The sequence below is a fragment of the Pinus tabuliformis genome, chromosome 4_1 (assembly GCF_031772625.1).
Source record: "Pinus tabuliformis cultivar Carrire ecotype Pingquan chromosome 4_1, CPIR1, whole genome shotgun sequence".
Taxonomy (NCBI): Eukaryota; Viridiplantae; Streptophyta; class Pinopsida; order Pinales; family Pinaceae; genus Pinus; species Pinus tabuliformis.
In genome coordinates this window covers 621911921-621927387 of record NC_142303.1, presented here as the reverse complement: position 1 = coordinate 621927387, position 15467 = coordinate 621911921, and the positions used below count along the sequence as shown (strand labels likewise).

Genomic DNA, 15467 nt, shown 5'->3' with positions numbered 1-15467 from the left:
CACTAAACTTCGATTTATGGTTGGAGTTCAGGAAGTTGTCACTAAGGGGGGATAGGCTCTAGTGCCTCCTTCCTTCTCCTATTGTGTCATATTTGTAAATCCTTCAATCCTATCCCAAGTTGTTCTTAAGGGGGGATGTTAGGATATTCCGACACATAGGAAATAGTTAAGTACAACTTGGTCTAGTATAGAGTTAGGTAAAGTGTGTTTCTTTACCTTATACATTTTGTAACTTACAATCCGACGGTCACGATATGTAGTGATCCGACGGTTCATTCTCTCCTCGGTATTACCGACACTTGATCTGTGGCTTAACACCCGATTGGTCCATGATTTCTATTTAAAGCGCATGGAGGGTCATTTGTAGGGTAATCCGTCTATGAGAGAAGCATATGTAAATTTTCATTCTTTTATTAATAAATTGCCTGAAGTGGCCGCGTTGGCTCAGTCGTGGACTGTTTCCCTCTTTGAGGGTTTTAACCACGTCAAAATACTGGTGTATTGATCTGTGATCTGTTTGTGAGCGGTGTCCTTTGGTGTTCTGTCTGAGGAACTTACCCTGTAAATTCCTACACTCTTTAGCCTTTTCAAGTTTGTGATCATCGGAGTTGTCATTGGTTTGCATTCCATCATGTCAAACCTCTTCAACATCTTGATCGCATACTTCCCTTGACCCAGATAAATCTCATCGGTCTTTGCCAGACTAATGGTCCCAAATAGTAATGCATCAGCCCTAGATCGTTCATGTCAAATTATGTTGCTAGTTGCTTCTTACCTATGTTGCATGAAACTTCTAGGAACCCGACGTTTCAGGCCGTACCCGTACTCGAAACTCCGAAACTTGGCCAAAACTCGACCATCATGTAATCATCTATGAGAGTTAATATAGGATTGCTTTTCCTTCTAAATTGTCATCTATGGGTCTTATTCCCTTTTTTCTTGCAAGATAATGTGTTATTCACTTATTTATCTATATATATACATATATGACGTTTCAGCTGGTGTTTTGGCCGACGTTTCCATTTTTGGGAGGTGACATTTCTAAACATACCCATTTCGGAAACTCTAAAATGTTTCGATGTTTCATGCAACTTAGCTTCTTACATTCTTCAATTCGACCTTCTACACCTGTCAAGAGAAGATCATCTACATACAAAAGAATTATTACCGGTTCACCTTTACAACCTTAATATAAAGGTTCGGATCAACAGAACTCTTTGTGAAGCCTAATCTCTGAAGGTATGCATCCATCCTAGCACACCATGCCCTTGGTGCTTGTTTGAGGCCATATAATGCCTTCATCAACCTACAAACATATGCCCTTTTGTCTTTAACTTTAAATCCCAAGGGTTGTTCTATATAGACGTCCTCATCAATTGTGCCATTCAAAAATTCAGTCTTGACGATGTTCCATCCCATCGATGCTGCCAGAGAAACCAACGAACGTATAGTTGTATACCTTGTTGTCAGAACAAATGTCTCTTCATAGTCAATGCCTTCAAGTTGAGAGAAACCCCTTGCCACAAATCTTGCCTTATACTTGTCAATACTTCCATCTGTTGCATGTTTGATCCTATAGATCCATTTGGAAGTTACCACAGATTTGTCTTCAAGGCTAGGCACGATCTCCCAAACTCCATTCTTCATTATCGATTGATATTCTTCATTCATGGCATCCTTCCATTCTTGATGATTGACTGCTTCTTCGAAAGTGCATGGCTCTGCTTCTATTAGTTTTGTCATGTAGGCTACATACCCAGAATGTCATTTGGGCTTCTTACTTTCCCTGAATGTGCCCTAAGTTGCTCCATGACCTTCTGCATCAAGCAGTGTTGACTTCAACCAATTGGGTCTCTTTCTTGATTTGGGGATGACCACAGGTTGAATAGGTTCACTGGGACCTTCATCTTCAAGGTGAGATTCTTCTTCTTCCTTGTCAACTTCTTCTTCAAATATTGGAAGTTCTCCATCATCAGAGTCCATGCGAAGTTCCTTTGATTTCTTGAATGCAATACTTTCGTCAAATATGACATCTCGACTGACTTCTATACGGTGTCCTTTTATGTAGATTTTATAGGCCTTAGAGGAGTTGTTGTAGCCAACAAATGTTCCTCTCATGCTTGATGGATCCAGCTTCTTTCTTTTATCCTTCGGTATATGAATATATACATGACAACTAAAGATTCAGAGATCATATACAGTTGGTTTCTTCCCAGTGAATACTTCTTCCGGAGTTTTGTTATCTAGTGACCTTTGGGGACTTCGATTTTGAATATATACAAATGTCTTAGTGGTGGCTTCTCCCCACAAATTTTGGTAGATCTTGATCATGCAACATTGCTTTTACACTTTCTTCAATGGATCGGTTCTTTTGTTTTGCAACTCTATTTTGATCGGGATTGTATGGGACTATCAGCTCCCTCTTAATCCCGGACTCCTTACAGAAAGCTATAATTTCCTTGGATGTATGCTCTCCTCCATTATCGGACCTTAGTATCTTGATTTTCCTTTCTGCAAGGTTCTCAACTTCAGTTTGAATTCTTGAAATTTTGTAAATACTTTGTCCTTAGATTTCATTCAGAAAACCCAAGTTTTCCTTGAACGATCGTCTATAAATGTGACATAATATAGATGACCTCCAAGTGATTTAGGAGTCATAGGACCACAGACATCAGAATGAATAAGATCCAAGATTTATTTTGACCGTGAAGCACTGCTTCCAAATGGTCTCTTGGTATTCTTACCCAATGCACATCCTTTGCATACTCCTTCATGATCTTCTTTCAATTCGGGGATTCCTTCTACTATAGAACTTAGAGTTGGAAGGATTTTGAAATGAAGATGGCCAAATCTTCTATGCCAGAGTTCACATGGGTTGATTTCAATGTGAACCAAAGCTTGTGCAAGAGGAGATATCAACCTATAAAGTATTCCTTCACAAATACCAATTACTCTAGCATTTTCTATGCTTGAGTTCTTACTCCATACTACAACTCTTCCATCAATGAAAGCTACTCTATCACCCTTATCTTCTAAACTTGAAATAGAAAGTAAGTTCTTATGCAAACCTGGAACAAATAAGATGTTGTTGAGATGAATGTTGCTTCCATTTTCCAACTCTATAGAGGTTGATCCAATTCCTCTTACAGGATATCTTTTATTATCTCCAAGTTCTACTAAGTACGAAGATTTTCCCTTTGATAATGTCTTCAGTTGCTTGTGATGACCAATCATGTGTCTAGATGCACCACTATCGATTACCCAAATGTTCTCGTCTTGGAATGTGCCAGTGAGAGTTGAGAAGAGTCCTTCATGTTACCTTTGAACACTTCTTGAAGAGCTTCCTCAATGTAGTAGAGATCTTCATAATGCCCTTAGCCAACCTTAGCTCTGAAACTATGTTGAGAAATCTATAGGGCAATGATTATAGTGATTTCTCTTTACTTGATAATTGCTTGTGATGTCTTTTTACTTATTAGCTTTGTTACTTATTATTATATGTGTGTATCATCAAACAACTACCAAAAACAAGAACAAGAACACAAAATATAGGTCGCAAGCTAGGGCCAAAACCTCTCTACTTGACAGGAAAACCCGCAAATCTCTTCTCTTCCTTATAGATTCTTCAATTGACGAAGTCCAAGACCTTAAGACTGACTTCAATACCCTCCAAGATCAAGACCAACCTCTCTGGATGATGTGCTAACCTTGATCCAGTCAACCCCAGTGAAATCTCTTCCAGTAGCACCTCTTCAACCTCCAACTGTAGAATTTCGGCCCCCCAGCAATTACTATTACCACATGTGTGAGCTTTGATCTACCTTTTGAGCCTTCCTTTGACCTTCGCTTTCCTTTCCCTCACTTTTGGAGCTTGAGGATGACCCTCGGTGACCTTCGCTTGACCTACTTACCTTCTTTTCTCCAAGATCAAACTTGTAGATAGAAACCCTAGATCTGTTGCAAAAACCCTAGTCTCCTTAGCATGTGTGAGAGAGAAATAGCCCAAACAAAGATCTTCTTCGTCCTCTTCCTTCTTCATTGCCTTCTTCTTCCTTCTTCTCTAGAATGAGAGATGAGTGAATATCTCTCAAGGAGGACGAGTTCCCTCCTATATATAGGCTCTTCAAGGTGGGCATGGCTCTTCCTTTTAGGCCGACTTGGTCTTGGAGGGTATCTGAACACTTTTTAAGACAAATCATTTTCTTTACAAGTTATAATGTGCCCGATGGGGTCTTCAACTTATGACAATGAATCTTTTGACTTCTTGACCTAGGACAAACCCTAGAAGCACTCAATGGGTGCTTGACCTATAAAACAAAAGACCTTGAGCATGAAACTCATGTTCCAATAATAATAATAATAATTTTCTTTCATATTTACAATTTACAATAATCAAAAGTACATTTCATCTCTATGAAGACCGAACCTAGTTACACATTTTTCAACATGATGAATTGGTTTTCCCTTCGAGGTTTTTCCAAGGACGTTTTGTCCAAAAATATTTATGTCCACTTTGTGGTTGGTTTTCTATCAAAGATTTCGCAATTTATTTTTGTGAATATTGCAATCGTGTTTTTATTCAGTATTTGCAGTAAAATATCTTTTCTCATAATTATATACATTAGATAATTATCGATTCACTGCAATAAGTGATATTTTTATCAAATTTTCACACTTTAAACTTGCTCTCAAGAAATTATACCTTATGTCACACAAAATCCTAATCATTGCATACATGTCCATGGACGAATCTTGTTGTAGAGCCCTTAGGAGGCATTTAGCCTAAGTCTATTTGGGTTATTTGATCTGTAAGATCTACTAGGGAAGACTCCCTTATGGGGATTGTATCCAACCACAAAAATGAGGGGAGTACTTGAGGTGACAGTGGTAACTCTCCCATTGTTGTGCTCAATTTAGGTTGCTTAGTGAGGCTTTGCACTAGGGTACTAGATTTTGCAATAACACAACCCCATTCCAAAATAGATAGATCAAGCTTCTAGACACATATGTCAAGATTGGCATATGATGTTGATGCTCCTATCAGTCCTCATGAGTTGGATCTTATTTTTGACCATTATGTGATATGATCACTTTGTCATTCACATATCCTTGTTTTGTCTCTTAACCAAGAAAAAGGGTAGGGTTTTTGTAATATCACCAATTTTGTGACCTTGGGAATTTTGCCCAATTTTGGTAATATCAATTAAAAGAAGCAAATATTATTTTTGAGAAAGGTGACAAGTATTATTTTATTGGAGATTGGCAATATTATTAATTTATTAAAATGAAGGAAAAAGTCACTTAGCGGAAAATGACCCCCACCAATAAAATAATAATTAAAAGGGGAATCTAGAAAAATGGGGAGAAATTATAAAAGGAGGAGGGACTCATTTGTTGATCATCTTTTTCACTATTACACTTCACATTACATCTTCTTTTGGATTTGTTTAGCACAAGAAGAGAAGTGTTGTTTAGCACAGGAGTTCCAAGTGGAATTCCACCCTCATTTTGGAGAACTTTGAGTGTCTCCTTAGTGAAGCAAATTTGGGGAGCTTTCCAAGTTTCCATTAGGCAAATTTGTAAGTTATTATAGCTAGTCTGTGTTTCTTCCAGGGCCCAGAAGTGGTTCAAATTACTTGTGGTGAGATCAATTACGGAGGAGCAGAACATCAAAGTTTTTACAGGTGTTTGCCATTATTTTATCTAGAGATTTTGTGGTGATTAGTAGTGTTGAGTTTGAGTGAATTCTTGGGGCCGAAATTCTACATTTCTAGAAGTGCACATGGGTATCCAGGCAGGCTTCCGCAGGAACTATAGGAATAGAGGTTGAGGAGAGATAAGGGTCGGAGATTGGAGGTATACCTCAAGGGAGAATTTAACCAGAGTTGGGAGAGATTTCTAGTGGTATATTTGGGCTTAATTCAGCAGTATCAAGACTGTGGGGCGTTTTCTGGCCAAATTGGGCAATTTGCACACTTGTTGTGGGTCATCGGGGGTTGGTGGATACAGCCAAACACTTTCTGGGCTTCTGTGGGTTTATTGTGAGGAGTCTCTGACTAATTTTATAGATTTTTTCGAGCGATATTCGGGCTTGAAATCCTCATTCTTATAGCAGGGCGAATTGCTAGTTAGTTGGGGAATTTGCATCACTTTGTGGGTTCAATTTTGGCTTGGAGATAGGCCAAACATTTTCTGGGTATTTTCGGGTTTGAGGAGAGGAGCTCGTGGCTGCAATTTCAGAGCATTTCGAGCATTATTTTGAGCAAAACTTCCAGTTCCATTTGGCATCCTATAGCAGATTTTATGGGCAATGTGCATTATCAATTTGGAGCCATTTCAGTAGTTGGATCAACGAGATTTCACCTGGGGTTTGCATAACTTGCATAGCAAGCCCAGGTTCCATTGTTCTTACTCATTATGTACTCAGATTCCCATTGATTAATAAAATGGCTCAGTTATTCTGCTTATTTTCTATGGTGTTCTGATTTGGGTGCTTGGACTTTAATTTTAATTGTTGTTCCTAGTTCATGTTTTTGGTATTTACTATTATTTCCAATTAGAAATATTACAGTTTTTCACTTTGATGAGGCATTGATATGGGTTCATTGGTTTTATTATTATACTTACTCCTCCTTAGTTTAGATTAGGTTTAGGTAGGTTGTGTGTTATTGTTAGAATTCCTGCGAACCTAGCAACCAATATTTAATCCCTAGCAGAAAAGTGATCTACTAAATAAATGCATAGCTAGGTTCCTAACAAATTCAGCGAGAGCAAATATAACAATCACAATCACAATCGCACAAACAGATTTATGCCCAACAAGTTTTTCATTAAAAGAATCCAAACTTACATGGGCTCCCATCTTGGGATAATGGCCCATCTGAGAAAATATAGAATAAAATAACTTGGATCTAATACAGAAAATCTACCCTAGATCAGTGCTCGATCCCTCATGTGGATCTAGATCTTTAGCCTCTTTGCACTCCCTCAAACCCAGCACACCACTCATTGAGATGTTGCTCTCAATCTTGTGTTGTAGTGTGTCTATCTCCTCTCCTCAACCTTGCTTTTATAACTTTACATTGAGTTAAATCCGTAACCCTAACCTGAAAGTGATAAACGGTCGAGATTAGATCTCACCTCACTTGAGATCAATGGCTAAGATTAAAACTTACTAAAGTAAATTACTTTACTTTTCCTAAGTTTCTTTTAGCTCAATAAGCCAACATATTAATATGTGGTTTTTCCTAAGTTACACTAGCAACTTGCTCACACTAAAGCAAAGCAAGTGTTCTATGGATAATGTGGACGACTTTTGCACAACTAGATAGAAGACTTGTGTAGAAGTACCTACCCGAGCTACAGAAATAAACAGTTATGCATCTTGATTTTGTATCCATCCTTGTTTTCATGTCATGCTGATTTTAATACATATTTTCATGAGCTGTTGAGGTTCCCCTATGCTCTATAGTGAGCACATGTCCCCAAGTCGGAGCCAAATGTTAATCATCCACATACATTGGTAAACCTAGTAGAAAAAATTTTCTCCCATGACACAAATTTCCATACAACAACCTCAAATATTCTTCAGATAGCAGCTACTCAGATGCTTCTCATTCATCACTGGCCAGTACATTCATCATTGGCCAGTTCATATGAAGTGTTTACATGCAATGCTTTAGGCATTTAAGGATCATGGGTTGAAGCCAGATCATAGATCATGATGCTTGGAAGTTAAACTCGTTTTGTTATTTCACCTTGGTGGTCATCATTTCCTTCCAGTAAAGTGTAACCACTCTGGGGCTTTTCTTTCACTGTCCAAGAGGGGACAAATAGGAGGCCTTGATAGAGATAGAATTTACATATCCTTCCATGCTTAACACTTTCCACATACTTCTTTCTCTATTCTCCCTTCTTTTGGGTTAGTTGTTGTCAGTCACTCATGCTAGTTCCCTATTTTCCTCATTTTATGAGAAGGGGCCTGGAAATGCCTAGAGGTTGATGCTACTACAAGAAAGATAAAAGAGAAAATGCAAAATAATGGAAAGGGATGAATCACAGTCAAAAGCCAAGTCAAATGCTTTGAGGCACAGAGCATCCTTGAAGGGATAGACAATGTGATGGACATAAAATAAATATTCAATCAATAAAATAATAATAATAATAATTATAAATAAGCTTACACATCCTATCTAAAGAACATGACCTAACCAAGGGACACAACCGTCAACCATTGTGACTAATCAATTCGTATAAGTATACTGTCACATGGCATTGTAATCATCTATCACATATTCATGTATAAAATATTTATTTATTATTTGTCCTATATGAATTTCACGTGTCTGGCCTTCTTGTGTTGGATATTCTTTAATAAATGGACTTTTGTTCATTTTATTATCCCTCTCTCACGTCCTCCCTATGCAACTCTATTACATTTTGCGTGTGTGAATGTTTATTTTACTATCCAAACGGCTGGTAGAGTGCTCTTCTTCAAATATCGTTATATTTCTCTTGCCGGAAAACTTCATGCATAAGAGTTTGAAACCCAACATGTCACCCACAGTTGCTGGAAAAACGCTAAAGAGTCCACATAAAAATAACCTCTACAAGATTATACAAGCACTTGCAAATAGGATGAAACAGTAATATAGAAGTTTGAAAGGTCAAAATAATAATCTGCTTTCTACTTTCAATTTGAAATACCTGTAGTATACCAAGCCATCGTATATGTGCTAAGTCAACTCCATAACTCAAATCATCAAGTCCATGAAAGTAACCACCTGAAACCCCAAAATAATGACCAGATAGATCACTCTCAAATGTTTATCTATAAAGGTACAAGTTCAAGCCTTGCAAGCAGATTATCTGCCAGTTTCTCTTGATAAAACAGGTCATTTAAGTGTTTCTCTCAGATAGAAATTGAATCACAGATTTTCAGGTAATTCTTCAAATTGATTGAATATTCAACAGTCCAAGAGAAACAAGCATAAAAATGTTATGAATCCCAAATATCTAATCCAAGAAAATCTAAGAAAACAAGAGAGATCAAAATCAGTTCTGGAATATGCAAATAATATATACTGAAAATATGCGAAGGACTTTCTAACCAATCAAAAGAAAAATATCTTAGATGCACTGGTCTCATTCGATAATTCCAGCTTAACAGAAATCTTTTATGATTTTGTATAATTCATCGAACAAATTTTATGATTTCCAAATAGATATTTTTAAGGGCAGAAATAAGTTCAGACAGAGTAGATAAACTTTACTCATCAAGAAAACCATATAAAATTTGAAGCATTGAGAAGTTTTCTCATAACAAGGTATATAATACACATACCTGACAAGAAATGACTAAGCCATCTGTTTCCTTATTTATGATCAACGGGGATCGAAAAACTGTCACAAACTAATTCATTTTTTAACGCACTAATTCATTTTTTAACAGAGAATAGTTTACCAAGAGAGGACCAATGAGCCTAATCAATGGACTTTACCTATAGTGTTGAATATTCTAGCTCGGACAGGTATTTTACCATTGGCTTGGTGTCTAGCATGTGGAAATGTCCAAAGGGTACTCTCTAGATATTAACTTTATATTATAAAGTCAAGTCACCGTATGACTAAAAGGTGGCTTAAGTCGGTGAAAGATTATGTCATAACCATTGATCTCAAGTGTCCAAGATGAGATCTCACCTATTGATCACTTTGGAGATAGGGTTTTTGATGCCAGCCAAAGCCGACAATACCCACATTATGCAAATTCAATTCTATGTCTACTATGTTCCAGGAATTTTAATTTCCCTACCTAGTCAAACCTTCACAAATTAAGGCTTTTGGCTTCTTAATTAAACCTCATGCGGAAACGTTTCAATAACTATCCAATAGTCTAAACCTTAATTAACCTTTCCAGCGGAATCTTATTCAACCCTCATAAACTTTGGTTAATTCTATACCCCACGCATATTAACCAAACCCCATACCATGGTCTCCAACTTTGGTTAAACTTCACCTAACCCATAAAACCTTAATCCACTTTATTTCTATTATTCCTCATATAATAGAAATACTCCACAAAACTTACCTTTCCGCCAATCCACGACCTTGGCACATTTACTGATGCTCACCTTATCGCGTTCAACCTCCACCGTTGATTTCACTCCACCAGATCAACGGCTATTGCGCGATCTCCATTCATCCTCCGGAACTCAAACAAATTTAACTTGCGTTGATAAACACATCGGGTCCGCTCAGAATATTAACTTGCGCACACTTTTCCGCGTGATTACTGTCCGATCCATCAACCCATGGACGGTCCTGATCACCGGAACTCAACAAAGATTTAACCCTGCTATATAAACTCTCATTGGGTCCGATTTCCAAATTAAACCTCGTGCTTGTTTGCACACGATATGCGTCCAATCACCCTTTCAACGGACGGTCCAATCACCTCCGGACTTCAACTGGATTAAGTTATCGTTCATAACTTCATCGGGTTCGTTTTCAATTATCGCTTATGGTTTTGAGGCCGTGCGAAAACCACTTCCGCCTATGAAAACCGCTCTGTCCTTCTGCCAACACGTGGCTTAATCTTCGCCGCTCATCTTCTTGACTCCATTCTACACGACTTAATCCTGGCCGCTTATCGCAAACAATCTCATCCGTTGATCTAGCTGATCCAACGACTCCTGTGCACGTTTACTTCATTCCTTCGTGCCTTTACTTTCTTTGCCTTTATGTGGTTTCTCAAGGTTCTTCTGTGGTTTCGGGTTTCTCCAGGGTTTCTGGTCTTTGGTTGTTCTACAACACAACTCCCTCTTGGACTTACTCTGCGTACTCTTAAACACTGTCACTCCTGAACTTCACTTTGATAATCAGATTCAACGATCAAACCACGATCCTTCATACTCCACCTCTTCTCTGTGTTCTGCTCGAACTTCACCTGCATACATATACTATGCAGAAACTCTAATTCACACACAATTCATAACTCCATTAATCAATACACACCACACAATTCAGGAATCGAATTCTCTGTATTGATAAATAAATATTTACATAAGAGTCTCTCTCTCTCTCTGGCCTGATTTTCTAATCAGTGGCCTCTGTTTTCCTACCTGCCCGTAGGCTTACAATCAAACCTATCTAACTCTTGAACTAATTCCTTAGTTAGCTAACCCCTAACTAGCTAGCCCTTAACTAGCTAACCCCTTTCTATGCATTTTAGACTTACATTTATACAAAAGGATTCTATAACCAATTCCTGGTTTAGATCCATAACTTTCTTAACAAAATCCTAAAATCTCTTCTTTATCCCTAAGGCTCCTTCTTAGTTTCTCAAATCATGAAACGAACTCCTAATCTAAGATTTGCAAATGATTCCCAAATCTTTCAACTATCCTAAATCTCTCATGTTCTCCAACATTTGAAAACATTTACAAATATGCCTCACAATACATACTTAATTCCTATTCTCATTAATATCACTCAAGAGCCTAAATGATTACATTAATTTAACACTTAGGAAACCAACTCCCTTAAAACACAAGACCCCTTATGTCTACTAAAATACAATGATTTTTCTGAGCTGAATGCTCCTGCATCAGTTTTAGTCATTGAAAGTTATAAAGGACAGATCTATGGGTTTTGGAGATGAGGCAGAAGAGAGGAGGAAAAAATCGAATCGCAGAGAGAGAGACAGAGACACCCGAAACAGGAAGAGGTCAAATTTTCTAGTAGGCCACAAATCCCAAGGCAGTCACACTGTACGGATTTTGTACAGTCCATACAGTCATAAGAACGGTTGTACAGTGCACACGGAGAACACATCTGGACTGCTCATTTGCTGGAATATTGCACGATTGATTTATGAGCAATTTCTGGGCACATTTCTCAAGATTTCTGGGCTATATCAGGTTCCAAAATGGTTGTAAATAATTTTCAGATTATCTGTGGGCTGAATAATAAACACCTATTTGCTAGTTTTCCCCATTGGGGTTTCCTGGGTATATGTTGTGTCAAATTTCTGGGTGGTTTTTTATTTTTATTTTTTTCCGCTACATATTCCTAAATTAAAGAGTGCAGTGTATCTCTGTTTTTGAATCAGATCTGGAAAATATTTAATTTTCTGTGCATACAAATCTGAGAATAAAATTATTGAAACACTAAATCAGATCTGGGTTCTAGAGAAATTAACATGGTTCAGAGCTTCGTCCTTGACAAGGAAACCAAACTTTGACATAAGTTGGATAGGTTCTTCTTCAGGAGGTGATTATTCCTTTCTGGGGTTTCAAGGAAAGGACAATATTTCTTTTGGTTTTCAAGGAAATTGCCACAAGGTTAAGATTTGAGGACATATCAGAAGGGGCTTCCAACTTTTGACGTTGGAGGGAGTGAATCGCTTTGGTTTTTGAGGAAAATGAGATTTGGGAGTATTGTGATAAAACTCAAACACCAATGACTGAGCCTACACTTCTGGATGCTCACAAGAAGAAAGATGTGAAGGCAATAAGGATAATTCTAGATGGAGTGAAGGACCATATTATCCCTCACCTATTAGGAAAGAAAACAACCAAAGAGATGTGGGAATCTCTAACCTTCCCAATTGGGAAAGGCTATGGGACAACTTTATACAAGAGGAGATAAGGACAAGTTCCAAGCATACATGTCAACAGAAAAGTGAGGATGAGGGATGTTGGAAATGTAACTAGGTTCAGTCTTCATAATTATCATTGTACTTGTGTGATTATATATTTCATGTAAAAGCAAAAGAAGAAAAAGAAATTATTATTATTATTGTTCTAGAAAAAGCATGTTCTTCATGCTTGTAGGGTTTATTGAGTCCAAAGAAAAGTCAATCTATTGTACTTGAGTCAAATCCCATTTGGACTTTTGTAACAAAGAGGAAAAAATATATATATTTGAGTCAAAAGAGTCAATATGTCACCCACAAGACCAAGTTGGCCCTAAAAAGCACCATTCGACCTCCTGGATGTGTATATTGTTAGGATATTCTGACACATAGGAAATAGTTAAGAATAACTTGGTCTAGTGTAGAGTTAGGTAAAGTGTATTTCTTTACTATGTACATTTGTAACTTACAATCCGACGGTTACGATATGTTCTAGACATGAAGTGATCCAACGGTTCATTCTCTCCTCGGTATTAACGACGCTTGATCCATGATCTCTATTTAAAGAGCATGGAGGGTCATTTGTAGGGTAACCATTCATGAGAGAAGCTTATGTAAATTTTCATTTTTTTATTAATAAATTGTCTGAAGTGGCCACGTTGGCTCAGGCCGTGCACTGTTTCCCTCTTTGAGGGTTTTAACCATGTCAATTGATCTGTGATCTGTTTGTGAGCAGTCCTTTGGTGTTCTATCTGAAAAACTTACCCTGTAAATTCATACATGGTATCAGAGCTATTTGAGGGTCGTATCTGTGGATGATCCAAATCGGAAGCCGGTACAACTGCATTCGACTGTCGTTTCCTAGATCTATTGTTTTTGACCGCTTTCGGGCCGAGGGGACTGCTCTATTGTGTTAGGAGCATCTGTTCCAGTGAGGAACCCCTTTCGTTTCATATGAAAAGGTTTTCGGTAGCCCTAGCTACATCATTTTTAAGATCTGGAGGTATACAGTCTTTATTTGCAGTTTTAGCTATTTATCTCTCTGTTTTTTATTACCGGATCTATACTTTTCATTTCTACGTATGCTCTTTGCCCCGTGACTCTGTGTGATCTGGGCAAATCAGAAACAAAAAGGAAGGATTTTTCTCATGCGTATGCCTCTTTTCCGCCGCACCTTAGTGTAATCTCGGAAAATCAGAAACATTGGGGAAAATATTTAGTTTCCGGCAAAAGCTAACTTCAAGCCATAAGTTTTTTGGGTTGTGTGGTTTTTTGTTTTGTAGGCAAAAAGAGCTTTTTCAAGTAAGCACGCACCCCAAACCTTCAATGACTAAAAAAAAAACCCCCTTCCTCTTGTCCAAAAATTACTAACTTTTTAAACTAACTCACTTGGTCCAATGTTACTTTATGAGAATAGAGGTCTTGAGTTCAAGTCTTTCTTTTTGTTGAGTTACTTTTTCAAAAAACACATGTAACTTATGTTTTAAAGTTACTTTATCTAAAAGTGTTCTCACCCATTATAAAAAGTGAGTCACTTATAATTTTAAAGTCTCTATATCTTTTATTTAAGTTACAATTTAGTGGGTAGCTCATAAAGTACCATTGTAAAAGTGGCTTTCACTTATTTATAAAAGTGAGTCACATAATTTTTTTTTAAAGTGAGTTAATTAGATTAAGTTTGGAAAGGGGGGGAGGGAATTCTTTTTAAATATAACATTATCATTCACTTCCGCACATTCACGCACTTCGTCGGCATCTTCAACAACTTTTTTTCAAAAAGCCATAGCTTCTTCGTCTGGAAACCGTTTTCAGAGCCATTTTTTTTAATCAACCTAATTTTTCGAGATTTTTCCATTGGAACACTTAGTTTCAACATCTACAGCTTCAGTTTCTGTTAAAATGGAAAGTCTATGCCAAGTTATTCTTGACAGCACTAACTACTTCCAATGGTGGTCCTACATTGTGGATTTACTTAGAAGTAAAGGTTTTTACATAATAGCCTTAGGCCAAGAAACTAAACCTAAAGACGAAAATAAGGCAGCCAAATGGGAAAATAAGCAAGATCAAGCACGTGGGTTAATAGGGATGTCTATTTCTCCAAACCTTAGATTCCATATTGCAGAACTTGATACCCCTAATAAAGCAATAAAACAGCTTACTAAAGTTTTTGCAATTAAAAATGAGATTAGAGCCCATCAACTCGAAAATGAGTTGCTTACGTTGGACCACAATAATTTTTCTTCCATTAAAGAGTTTTTGCCTAAGTTCAAGACCCTTAGACTTCTCTCGGAAGGTGTTAAGGTTAAGAAATAAGATGGTAGCCTTATTTATTCCATTCTTACTAGGTTGGGACCAGCCTACTCTGTGTTTGTTTCCACTTTCCATTCTACAAGAGAAGCATTTATTTCTCAAGGACAAGACTACGAGTCCCCCTCTTTTGATGCCTTTTGTGATTCTTTAATAAGAGAACAAGAAAAACTCTTACATCTTGGCCTTCTTAATCTTGGAAACTCTTCTAAGAAAGCCTTAGCCGCCCAGCAGCAACCAAATTCAAAGAATCCTAAGAAGTAGTATCCTAAAAAGAATGGTCCTAAACCAAACAAGGGTCCTAAGCAATTTCACTCTCAAAATGAAAAATCATTTCAACAAAATGATAAGGCAAATAAAAACAAAGGGAAGAAGACTGATAGACATTGCAACTTTTGTAATCGAGTTGGCCACTTAGAATCCAAATGCTTTAAGAAGATGGAAGCCTTAAAAGCAGCAATGAAGAAGCATAACATCCATTTGGAGCACTCTTCAACTTCAACTTCATCTTCATCTTCAGGAATAG

The 15467-nt window shown here is 37.4% G+C and overlaps 1 protein-coding gene across 1 annotated transcript in view; it reads right to left on the bottom strand.

Annotated features, from left to right (window-relative positions):
* The window catches only part of LOC149177557 (uncharacterized), a 367210-nt gene that overhangs the window by 221733 nt on the left and 130010 nt on the right, over window positions 1-15467 (bottom strand). Inside the window, exon 4 of the mRNA XM_089420162.1 lies at window positions 8707-8783. Coding sequence (XP_089276288.1) covers window positions 8707-8783 — 77 coding nt within the window. The remainder of the gene's footprint in view (window positions 1-8706; window positions 8784-15467) is intronic.